Source organism: Vigna umbellata, chromosome 2, assembly GCF_029865625.1.
Source record: "Vigna umbellata cultivar VRB3 chromosome 2, Vumbellata_1.0, whole genome shotgun sequence".
Lineage (NCBI taxonomy): Eukaryota > Viridiplantae > Streptophyta > Magnoliopsida > Fabales > Fabaceae > Vigna > Vigna umbellata.
Genome location: NC_142166.1, coordinates 18,718,333 through 18,730,536, shown reverse-complemented (window position 1 = coordinate 18,730,536; position 12,204 = coordinate 18,718,333). Strand labels below are relative to the sequence as shown.

The following is a 12,204-nucleotide window of genomic DNA, read 5'->3' as shown; positions in this document are numbered from 1 at the left end:
CCAGATGTATTGTTGAACATGGTGTATATGTAAAAGGAGGAAAAATAGAAGATTTGTTGATTATCTGTTTGTATGTGGATGATCTGCTCATCACTGGATCAAATGTAGACCACATAGAAGAGTTTAAGAGAGTTTTGCAGTCAGAATTTGAGATGACTGATCTGGGTAGGTTGAGCTATTTTTTGGGAATGAAGTTCACTTACACTGTAGCAGGTTTGATCTTACATCAAAGAAAATATATTAAGGAGTTGCTGGGAAGATTTAGTATGACTGCATGCAACTTAGCAAGGAGTCCAATTAAAGTCAATCTGAAGTTGACTAAGAATGAAACTGAAGAGGATGCTGAAGAAACAATGTTCAAACATATTGTAGGTTCTTTGTGTTTCTTGTGCAATAACAGACCAGACTTATCGTTTAGTGTGAGTTGATAAACAGATTTACGAGCAACCCAAAGAAGTCACACATGCTTATGGCCAAGAGGTTGCTGAGGTATGTCAAAGGCATTGCAGATTTTGGAATATTATTTCAAACTAGGAGGCAGAAGGTAGATGTGGAAGGCTTTGAACTTGTTGGTTTCAAGGACTCTGATCATGGTGGTGATTGCGTTGAAAGAAAGAGCACATCAGGCTACCTATACATGCTAAATGGATCTCCTATTTCATGGTGTTCGAAGAAGCAGCCAATGGTAGCACTGTCCAGTTGGGAGGCCGAATATATAGCTGGAAGTTATGCAGCATGTCAAGGGGTTTGGCTTGAGGAAGTCCTAAAAGAATTGTTGATTCCTATAAAAAATCCATTATAGTTGAAAATAAATAATGTATGCCATAAATCTATCTAAAAATCCTGTGAGTCATGGCAGGAGTAAACACATTCAAGTAAAGTACCATTTCCTTATATACATAGTAAACAAAGGAAGAATAACATTGATTTACTACAACACTGAAGCACAATTAGCGGATGTTTTTAGAAAAGTAGTAAAGATTGAAAGGTTTGAATGGTTGAGGAAGGATATTAGAGTTAGATCTTGTGAATGCTTGACTTGAGGGGAAGTATTGGTTGTAACAAGTCAAGTGGTTATTTTCTGTTATCAGTTTTTCTTTCGTGATAAACTTTGTATGTTCTGTATATAAAATTACATTAATGCAGTATCATAATAAGACAGACACTTCACTGTTCATTTTTCTCTTCCAATTCTCCAACAATCTCATAATCCTTGAACACCAATTAATTTAAAAATACTTATAGATGCAAAATCATTAAGTATCAATTAAATCATTCACATGGAGTAGAGAGGAATTCATGTTGTCTGTAATGTAAAATTTTCAACTCCAACAATATATTTGTGCCTTTTTTTAGGAAACTTGGTAAATTTCATTTATTAGAGAAACATGATTACGGGTGTAATGAGTATGTATGGTTGAATATGTGAGTTTTAGGCAGGTCTTGATAAATTAAGGTTTGTGAATAGAGAATAGAAGGAAGCTTTAACAATAAGACTTTAAAAAATGTAAAAAATGGAACAAAATAATTTATGGCTAATAGAAATTATACGAGAAAAATATATGAAATATAAAATAGGATGATCAATATCTTGCTAAAACATACTCTGTCAAAAAGATTGGATGTGATAATTGAATTTCTTAAGACACTGTTTTGGAATGTTTCATAATAGAAAGACAAGTGAAGGAAACATCTCTAGAAAAATTCAACTAAACAAACTTATTCTACGTGAACATTTTTTTAATGTTTTTTCAATACTTTTTCAACTTACATAATACTATATATTACGTTAAAAAAGTTATTATATTTATATATTTTAAATAATGTTATTAAAATATAATAATCTTTTTACAAATTGTCTTCATTTGTTATTTTTTTAGAAAATAATATTTATGAAATGTTAATTAATTATATTACGTGTACATTGACGAAATTATATCGTCGTACATTAATAAATTTGATAGATTTACATATAAAAATATTATATTTCATTTCACATAGTCTTAAATCTGATTTGATCAAATTATGTTCGTATTTAGATGTAAATAAATTTTGATGGACTTTTTTATCCTTGAATTCTTTATTAAAATTTATTTTCACAAAAAAAAGAAAATTAGGACCTATTCTTAAACACATTCAACTATCAACTTATGGAATAAGTTTTGGTTCTTTAATTATTTGTGTGCACATTTTATTTTATTTTACCGTGAATTGGGTCAAAAAGAAATCCAGGCCCAAATAATTTACAAGATAGTGATTTTGGGCTTACCCAAGTATGAAAAATGATCATGTTAGTTGTTTTCAATTTCGGATTCGAGAATGAAATACTCTACCCTAGGTCCCACCGTAAGCATTTCTGCATATTTGTTCTAGCACCTTCTGTGTCGTTCATCTATTTTCCGTCGCAACACAACGCTACGCCGCAGCAATTTACCACTGTTGAGTTGTCCAAGTCCGATAGCATTTCACTTCTTGCCACGTAAATTTGAATCGCTTTTGCGTTGCCTCTAAAGTTCTTATCTTTCTTCAAAAATGGCGACGGTGATGCAGAGAATCAAAGATATCGAAGATGAGGTACTTTTTCGAAGTGTAATAAGGGGAATGATTGTGGACGTTCGATTTACTCAAGCGGAACATTAACAATTCTTGTACTGCTGATTTAGCACTCTATTAATTTAGAAAAAAAATGAGATTAATGTTACTGTGCCGCAGCAGGGTTTTCCTTTTCCTTTTTTTTTTACATTGCTTTTTTATATTTTTTGATATTTGATTAAGGATTATGAGTTTTTCTGCCATATAACTGTTTATTAGCGACTGTTTGTTCTTCATTTTTTATTTGCATAGTTGCTACGCTCTATCCTGTTTTCGTTGTTTTTATTTCCGATATGATTGATAAATTCTACTTTGCTATTTGCAGATGGCAAGGACCCAAAAAAACAAGGCAACTGCTCATCATTTGGGCTTGCTGAAGGTGAGTACCTAAGTGGGTTTGGTGTTAAATAGTATTTTGAAAAAGAAAAAAGAGATCAATTATGTTCATTGCCTGTGTTCTGTCTGAATTTTTTTGGTGGTTGATTATTTGTATGTTGGCTGTAGTTGTGGTTGATTATTGAAGACAATGTAATACCTTAGTTCTTTTTATTTCAAACTTAGAGAAAAAAATGCCCTTTCAAGTACTGAAATATTCATTTGGTCTTGTTTGACTTGGTTGTAAGCATTGGGAAATGTAGCTTGTTCACCGATTATTGTCCTGTACATATATTAGACGTCGTGCCACATTCTACTAATACAATTGACCGAGTTTTTCTCCGTATATAGTAAGGATTCTAGTTTAAATTTCGTATTACTCATTTCTATCCCCAGTTCTATATTTATAGTGGAAGTGGTATTTTTTAATCATGATACTTTCTGCCGGTGTGATCTGCCTACTTTGTCTTCACTCCATTCATTATAGTAATTCCCACTGCTGTGTTTAGCGATATCTTCATAATTTGGGTGCATGCTGCTTGTATACTTATAACCCTTTGGGTAAACATATGTTTATATCTAACATAAGTGCATACAACTCTGAATGTATGGAATCTTATCCTGCTTGTCTTTATTTTCCTGTTTCTACATCAAGTGGATCTTTCATGTAAACGTCTTCTGATGTGAATTGAACGCAAGATGAGTGATTTCTGTATTCTGCTCATATTTATAATTCATTCCTGATTGTTCCCTTCTTTGACCTTTTCAAGTTCTTCTTTCCTGTATCCCGTTGTTTTTGTTGAGGATTGGTTCACTACTATTTGTTGCCAGGCTAAACTTGCAAAGCTGCGAAGGGAGCTCCTCACCCCTTCAACAAAAGGAGGTGGTGGTGCTGGTGAAGGTTTTGATGTCACTAAAAGTGGGGATTCAAGAGTTGGTCTTGTGGGCTTCCCTTCAGTTGGAAAATCTACTTTACTTAATAAGTTGACTGGGACATTTTCTGAGGTATGGATGTATTTTAGGTGTTATAAATTTTCTTCTTTAATGCTTGGTATCTTGGGTGGTGGTGGTGGGATGCATAAGGGTTTTCCAAATTATATAAAGTTTAGGTTGTGTTAACAATTAAGGATTTTTCTGATGATTTTACTTGTTTTGTTTATAGGTTGCGTCCTATGAGTTTACTACCTTAACTTGCATCCCAGGAGTGATAACTTATCGTGGAGCTAAAATCCAGGTATCCTATGTTGATAAAATCGTAACGTTACTTTGCACAAGGTGCCTGTTTGAATGAGCTTCTCTGTGGGGACATCTAGGAACGAAGATATTTTACTCTCTTAGAAGTCCTCCTGGTGAAACTTGTCCATACAACCTCATGGTATTCTGTTTGAGTTGAAAAACTAGGGATGCTTAAAGCTAAATTTAGTTATACCTGTTCTTGTATTAGTTGAGGTAAAATTAAGGGGATATGTGAATGCTGCTGGTTTATATTTGTAGCTTCTGAATATAACCTGCAGTCGTTCTCAGCTTTTTAAAGAACACCAGTGTACAGGTTTTGGTGAATTTATTTCTCCATCCTCTCGATGTTCATTTTTCCATATTAGTAAATTGTGTTGGTTGTTTGGACGAGCTATCCCTAGACCACTTGAAGAAATAAACGCCTAAAAGTGATGAAAGTTTGATCTTCTGTTATTGGACTGTTTCTGTTGATATTTTTATTCATATTACAAATGGATATATTTTTGGAATTTTATTTTGATTTGTCTGTAGATTTTTAAAATTAAAATTTTAAGAATATCTCTTTAGATTCCTTATACTTGTACTATTCAGTACTGTCTGTTTCTATTGTTAAATAAGGCATGAAATTTTTTGAAGATTTTCTATTACTAAGCAGAGGTTTTTTTTTTTCGCTGTTTCTCTATATAACTAATTTAGGCATTAAAGTATTATGTGAGAACTCTTGTCCTCTGAATATTTTTTGTTTTCTTCAACATAAAATTTCCAACGCTGAAAGTATAGCCTCAATTAATTTGAACTTGGGTGCTGTTGCGTGACAATCATTTGTACAACTTTTAATATGATTGTGATGTAGTTGTTCAATTTTTAAGTAGTAATTGTTCAATTTTGTGTGGCAGTTGTTGGATCTCCCTGGAATTATTGAGGGTGCTAAGGATGGAAAGGGTAGAGGAAGGCAGGTAAGAAAAAATAGTTTGTTTTGGTAATGCTTAAACTACGTTTTCTATCATTTGTAACAATGCTATTAGATAGTTTCAATTAACCTAGCCAAAGCATTTTATGTAAGTAAAGTTTGGGGTGTAGTCAAAGTTCAGTCAAAATATCATTTCTTTTTTCTTTTCAGAGTGGAAAGTTCCTAATATATTTAAAAAATGAAAATGTTTCTCTTATATTTTTTTCAATGTGTATAATTGAGGTGACATTTGTATCATATTTAGACACATGAAGGTTTGTGTTCTGTCTTAACCGGTCTTTTTGTTTGTGCTAAAAGTAGCGATTGCTAAAAAGCCATTTGTTTTAAAGTGATTCTTATATAAGTAGAAATTGATGTCTTTGTTTACAGTTAAAAAATGTGTTTTTAAGTGTTGAATATCGTGAAAAACTATATTTAGATTAATCTCCCTTTGTGTAAAATACATACATAGGGTTCTCTATTTATAATAGAAGAAATATGGGCTAAGCCCAAAATACAAATGAGAAATAATAACAAACTAACTAAAAGATAAAAGATATAATATATCTAACACTCCCCCTCAAGCTGGAGCATACAAATTGTATGAACTAAGCTTGAAATAGATGAACTCAGTGTTGAACTAGATGATTTGTCTTCAAGAGTGTGAGGCAAACATAGATGGACTAACAGCAGCTTGTGAAACTTCAACTTCAAAAGTGGATGAAGGAGAGCCGTGTGGACAATGATAAACTGCAAGGACTGATTCCCCATCAATGATGGATGAGTGACGGGATCAACAGTAGTAGCTGAAAGCTAAGAGCTACAAAACTGCAGGGACTACACTAAATCCTCATCAATGATGGATGGGTGACGGGATCAACAGTAGTAGCTGAAATCTACAAAACTGCAGGGACTACACCCATATTTATGTGACTTGCAGTGTCTTGGAAACGTACTCCCCCTTAGTGTGAAGGTGGAAATGTGAAAGATCACAGTTGCTGAACCACTAAAACAAAACAAAATATTAAGCTACAATGCTGAAACAAAGACATCAAGATATGTTGAAGGTCCAAGATTCCTTGCTGGACAACTCCCAAGTGGTGATACTCAGCCGTGTATCACAAGAAGATCGGGCTAAACTCTAGCATCGAACACAGTGCTAACTCTAGCACCAAACAGCAGCAAACAGTGCTAACTCTAGCACTGAACAGCGGCAAACAGGGCCAAACATCGGGCTAACTCTAGCACCGAAAAGTGGCAAACAGTGCCGAACAGCGGCAAACTAAACGGCGCCGGATAGCGGAAACGGCACCTGGACAGCGATCAATAGTGGAGAGATCTGACTGCACGGTGCTGACTGTGGCACAGATTTAAGAGAAAAAAGAAAGAGAGAAGGGTTGCCCACTGAAATTTTAGGGGCTGCCGGCGGCCATGGCGGCCAGCCGCCGGCAGATAGCAGAGACACCAGAAGAAGATCAGAGAACCTGCTCTGATACCATGTTGAATATCGTGAAAAACTATATTTAGATTAATCTCCCTTTGTGTAAAATACATACATAGGGTTCTCTATTTATAATAGAAGAAATATGGGCTAAGCCCAAAATACAAATGAGAAATAATAACAAACTAACTAAAAGATAAAAGATATAATATATCTAACATTAAGTTTCTCTTCTACCGCATTTGCTTGTTGTGATAAGCAACTCCAAGTTGCACTAGAAAAAGCAGAAAATTTCTTTTTTATGCTTCTGCTTTGTTTAAATAACATTGCCCAAACAAGTTAAAAATCATAACAAGTGATTATTTATTTAAAAAACACTTTATTTCTGAAAGACTTTAAACAAACAGACCCAATGTGAAATGGGTGGGGATTTGTGGAAGCTGTTTTGGTAAGACATTGGTACAGTCTAGGGATGGCAACGGATCGGGTCGGGCACGGATAGTGCCTACCCGCAACCCGACCCGACAAAAAAAAATCCACCCGCTACCCGACCCGCTACCCGCACGGATATCCGCTTAAAAAATATCCGCGGATATTTTAAAACCCGCGGATATCCGTGGATACCCGTGGATATCCCATAAATATTTAAAAAAATATATTTTTATAAAATATTATAATAAAATTTAAATAAAATTACAAAAAATATATAAAATATAATATATATTAAATTAAATATAAATTAAAATTTAATTTTAATTATATTTAACTTTATAAAATATAAATTAATGTTAATTTTAATTAAATTTAACTTAATAAAATATAAATTAAATTTTTATTTTTATTTTTTGCGGGTAGCGGATATCCGTGGATACGGATAGTATAATACCCGCACCCGACCCGTTTATAAGCGGGTATTAAAAAACCCGCTACCCGCAACCCGCGGATAGTAAATATCCGCGGGTACCAACTATCCGTCGCGGATTTTATCCGCGGATATCCGCGGGCGCGGATTTTTTTGCCATCCCTAGTACAGTCTTTGTTTTATGCTTATCAAGTTCGTTTGCATTAAATATTTTATATCACTTGTACAATAAATTTTACAGGTATATGATATAGCTCTCAGGTTCTGCCTACAAAATATTTCATATGCAGCAACTAAGGATTATATTCCCAATGGACCTCTCATTTTCCACCCTCATTCACACATCCACCAACAAACACTCATATTTTCTATTATACTGTTTGCAAATGCAGGTTATTAGTACTGCAAGGACATGCAATTGCATTTTGATTGTCCTAGATGCAATAAAGCCAATAACTCATAAGCGTCTTATAGAAAAAGAGCTGGAGGGATTTGGTATAAGGTAACATGATATGTTGATTATTTAGTATGTTTTATATTATGTCACCAATATTCTGGACAAGCTGGGGTCTATGTGTGCAGCAGCCTATATTTGAATGAGTACTTAACTTATTCTATACTATTTTTAAAATATATTTCTCAATGTAGCATGATATGGTGATGAATGAAGATTTTAGTGGTTAGGATGACGGGCAGTTGCACCTATGGGGTCAAATGTGATTTGATGTTTTGATGATCATGTGGTGAATTATGATTTTGGAAGATAATATTTGAATCTTGTTGAGGCTTGATTCTTACGGGGTCTTGATGGAGGGTCTTGATGGAGGCAGCCACTTATGAATTGGCTTTAGTATTTCAAATTTCAACAACCTTGTCTGTTTTGTTAAGATATTAACCAACAATGTACTGTTGTACTGGTTGTACTGTTAGTAGTCTCAGATTCTATTTGACATCCTACTTGTACTTTGCTCCAAAAAAGGAGGGATATAAGTGTTGCAGGGGGTCATACCTCTGAATAATCAACAAGGGAAGTGTTACTGCTGCGTGTAACCAACTGTGCACCTGGCAGGCCGGGGTAGGATCAGTTGGGAGAGGAATTCAGTTTAAGTAGATACTTCGTTTTGATTTTTTCTTTTATGGACTCTATGCATGTATTTCAATTAAGTATTTAAGATTTTCTGGATTTCTATTTTCATCCTCATCACAATTTGTTCCTTCTTTATAACTGTAGGTTGAACAAAGAGCCACCAAATTTGACTTTTAGGAAGAAAGATAAAGGTGGAATCAATCTCACCTCAACTGCCACCACAACACATCTGGATCTTGAAACTGTGAAGGCTATATGTAGTGAGTACAGAATTCACAATGCTGATATTACTCTTCGGTATGATGCCACTGCTGATGACCTTATAGATGTCATTGAGGGTAGTAGAGTATATATACCTTGTATCTATGTTGTGAACAAGATTGATCAGATCACACTTGAGGAACTGGAGATCTTGGATAAGCTACCTCATTACTGCCCAATCAGGTAATTCTTCAAATCATTGGTCATGTTGTTACCTCAATCCGTTTTCCCTTTGAGCAAAAGAAAATTAAAATAATTTTGTACATCCTTATGTGAAAGTGCTTAAGTTATTATTTCTTGTTTTTCAGTTTTTTAGGATTTTATTTTGGAGCATTCTCGTTGTATTTGAACACAACAGAAAATACTGGGGATTTTGTTCTACTGTTGTTTTATTTTTGTTAGGGTCTCTTTTATTGCATTGATTTGGTTCCCGCTCACTATAGTTACTTTGCCTGTTCAATCTTCTTCACACTCATTCTAACAAACTCCTTAGATTGGGTTAAGTAGTAGTTTCATCCTTGTGGCTTTAATTGATGTTAGGTGCTCTCCCTTTTGTATTGCATCTATAATATTTTAGGCTAAAATTGTTGAACGGATTACTATGTGAAGTATCTTTGTTTGAGACGAAATTTTTTAGGACTATGCAGAAGAGAAAGGAAAGCGTAGAGCACTGGGACTAGCAACTGTCATGTTTCCCCATTTCTGTTGTGATTTTTACTATAATTGATTGAGGAAATGGTTTTCTTAATAAAAGTATGTGCAATTTTCTATCTATGCTTCAGTGCCCACCTGGAGTGGAACCTGGATGGTCTTCTGGACAAAATCTGGGAATATCTCAGCTTAACCCGTATCTATACTAAACCTAAAGGCATGAATCCGGACTATGAAGACCCTGTAATATTATCCTCAAAGAAGAGGACAGTTGAGGACTTCTGCAATCGTATTCACAAGGACATGCTTAAACAGTTTAAGTAGTGAGTACCTTCTCTTCTCCCAAAACATAATATCTTTAGCTTTGTTCATTCATAATGTTGAGGGATTTTTCCATATGTTAACGAGGAGCAAATGCATATGAAGATTAAATTTGCTTGTCAACTTGAAGTCCTGAATTATAGTTGTTTTATAGCATTTTTTTCAATAATACATGTGTGTCTGTCTGAAGCACGCGTTTATAAATTTCTAATCGTTATAATGGGCATTTGTTCATGGAAAGAAAAAGTTGATTCAGTAAATCTACCTTGCCTAGGGCCCTCTAAAAGTTATGTTTTTCCATACATTTATTAAATGCTTTACTATAAATGATGCAGTGCCTTGGTCTGGGGTTCAAGTGCGAAACACAAGCCTCAAAGAGTTGGCAAGGTTGATACCATACTCGATTTACTATATTGTTTTAGTTTATTCTCTTTGAACCTTTCTATGTTTCTTCTACTTTCATTCTTCTATTGTTTAAGATGGAATATGTTGCTGCGTCACAGGAGCATGAACTGGAAGATGAAGATGTGGTTCAAATTATCAAGAAAGTTTAATTTGTTATAATCAGAAGGAAACCAAGATGAAATTTTGTGAAAGTCGATCAGAATGCCTGCACGCACTCTCTTTAAATTATTAAAGGATGGTCTGAACAGAATCAAACACCCCTTTGAGACACTTTCTCCAGGATCGTTAGATTACACTCCAATTACTTTTCTTTTTTAAGTTGTGGGGTGAGGTAGAGTACATTAAATTGTAATGCGTTGTTAAATCATTAGCTTTTAGGGGACGCCATTTGTGTTAAGTTATGGAATGATGTATCTTGTGGGATTATACGTGTCAAAAATAATAGGTAGAATAATCTGGTCTGTACGTGTAAACACTGATAGGGTTTTGCTGGATGGATATTATACCATTTAGATGGACATCACCTTTTCCATGGATGCTGCTGGACATTTTTAACACAATGATAGCATCAATTTAATGCAGTATTTACGTAATTTGTTTTTTATAATTTAATTAAAATATGCTGATAGTGAAAATGTTTCTTTTTACGTTGTCTATATATACATATGTATAAAAAGGTTATTAGAATTTATATTTAGAGTAATTTTTAGTTAATTATTTGTACTAGTATAGATTAAACTGTTTGAAAAAAATGTTTTGGTGGTGTTTGGTTAAAATTTGGAAGAATCCTGACTGTTTTTTTTTATACTTTTTTGAATTATTGATTTAAGGTTATATTATTACTGTATTTATGAATCAATTTTTCTTTTCATTTTAAAAATTTCAACTTTTATAAAAATGTTATAAAAGTTTAAAATAAATAAAAAAATTTACCAGATGAACTTTATAATTATTATGAGTACATAATGTGTAAAACAATCATATTAGAGGTGACAACGTTAGTTAGTCTTGTTTGGGTCTGACCGGTGGTTTGTAAAAAATGATTGGGTCACACCCAATTTGATAGGTTATACGGGTTGAAAGTTGTAAATGACTGAGGTATAATGACTTGATGTTATTCTCCACTTCCTTTGTCTTATCATCGACATTATTTAGGATTTCAAACCCAATGAATGGTACTTTTCGTGAGACTTAACCCATTTCATAAGTTGACGACGACACCTATGCATAACCGGTGTTCGTATTCTTGAAGGCCTTCATCTCTTTCAAGAGGATTTCTAGTATCCATCATTTACTGCTAGCTTTTGTTTTTCAGTATCAGTGTTGACCCAACATAATGTTTTTATTGTTAGTGCTCTTTCCTATCTTTATGCATTTCAATGTTCCACTAAAACTTCTCTCTACCCCTATTATACTCCAACATGATCATTTCCACCTCTTGTCTAAAGTTGACTCTTGACTCATCATTTTTCATTTTTTTTAAATCTTTCTATTTTGCATTCTTTTGGCCTATCTATATGTTTGTTGTTAGTAATATATATTTTTTAGACAATAATAATTGTAAGGGATCTCAATAAAATTGAATCAAATTTTATTATTTTAGTCAAACAAGGTTTAATAACAAAATAAAGTCAATACCAATAATACTCTAATAAATAAATTAATTAATTAATGTAAATAAAGTTTCACATAAAATATTAATAAGCATCGATTTTGATTCCAAAAGCATAACATTTTGTCTAAAAATATTACAAATAAAGACAATACATCACAAATATAATAAGAAAATCATCAAATATACCAGATTCAAATTCAGTTATCCTTAATTAAGTCAGAATAAACATAACATACTTTAATTAAATTAAATATAAATAAAAATAAAGTCAAAGCCAACAACTTAACATTTGTTGAAATTCAAGTCATTAATCATGTTACTTTTCAAGATTATTAAAGATATATTAGAACAAGTCGATTTTACTCTTCCATCTTTATCACTTTCTTCATCATCTTGAAAAAAAAGTCAA

General features: G+C 33.3%; 1 protein-coding gene across 2 annotated transcripts; it reads left to right on the top strand.

Annotated features, from left to right (window-relative positions):
• Nucleotides 1–2,320: 2,320 nt before the first annotated feature.
• On the top strand, nt 2,321–10,773 carry LOC124820925 (GTP-binding protein-like protein). 2 transcript variants are annotated; one of them, XM_088106352.1, is made up of 10 exons: nt 2,321–2,574; nt 2,918–2,971; nt 3,799–3,972; nt 4,130–4,201; nt 5,100–5,159; nt 7,848–7,957; nt 8,687–8,986; nt 9,586–9,777; nt 10,111–10,166; nt 10,245–10,773. In XM_088106352.1, the coding sequence occupies exons 1-10, from the start codon at nt 2,533–2,535 to the stop codon at nt 10,337–10,339; spliced, it is 1,155 nt and encodes a 384-aa protein (XP_087962478.1). In that variant the 5' UTR covers nt 2,321–2,532; the 3' UTR covers nt 10,340–10,773. The 2 variants fall into 2 exon arrangements, with proteins under 2 accessions (XP_087962478.1, XP_047148673.1); XM_047292717.2 differs by having other exon boundaries at nt 2,324–2,574; nt 10,111–10,162; nt 10,279–10,773.
• The last annotated feature ends 1,431 nt before the right edge of the window (nt 10,774–12,204 follow it).

What these genes read in the sequence shown, in the direction of transcription:
- LOC124820925 (XM_088106352.1), top strand. Translation starts at nt 2,533, where the DNA reads ATGGCGACGGTGATGCAGAGAATCAAAGATATCGAAGATGAG. An exon ending in CTGGAGGGATTTGGTATAAG is followed by an intron (nt 7,958 to 8,686) that starts GTAACATGATAT and finishes TTATAACTGTAG; the next exon opens with GTTGAACAAAGAGCCACCAA. An exon ending in CCTCATTACTGCCCAATCAG is followed by an intron (nt 8,987 to 9,585) that starts GTAATTCTTCAA and finishes TCTATGCTTCAG; the next exon opens with TGCCCACCTGGAGTGGAACC.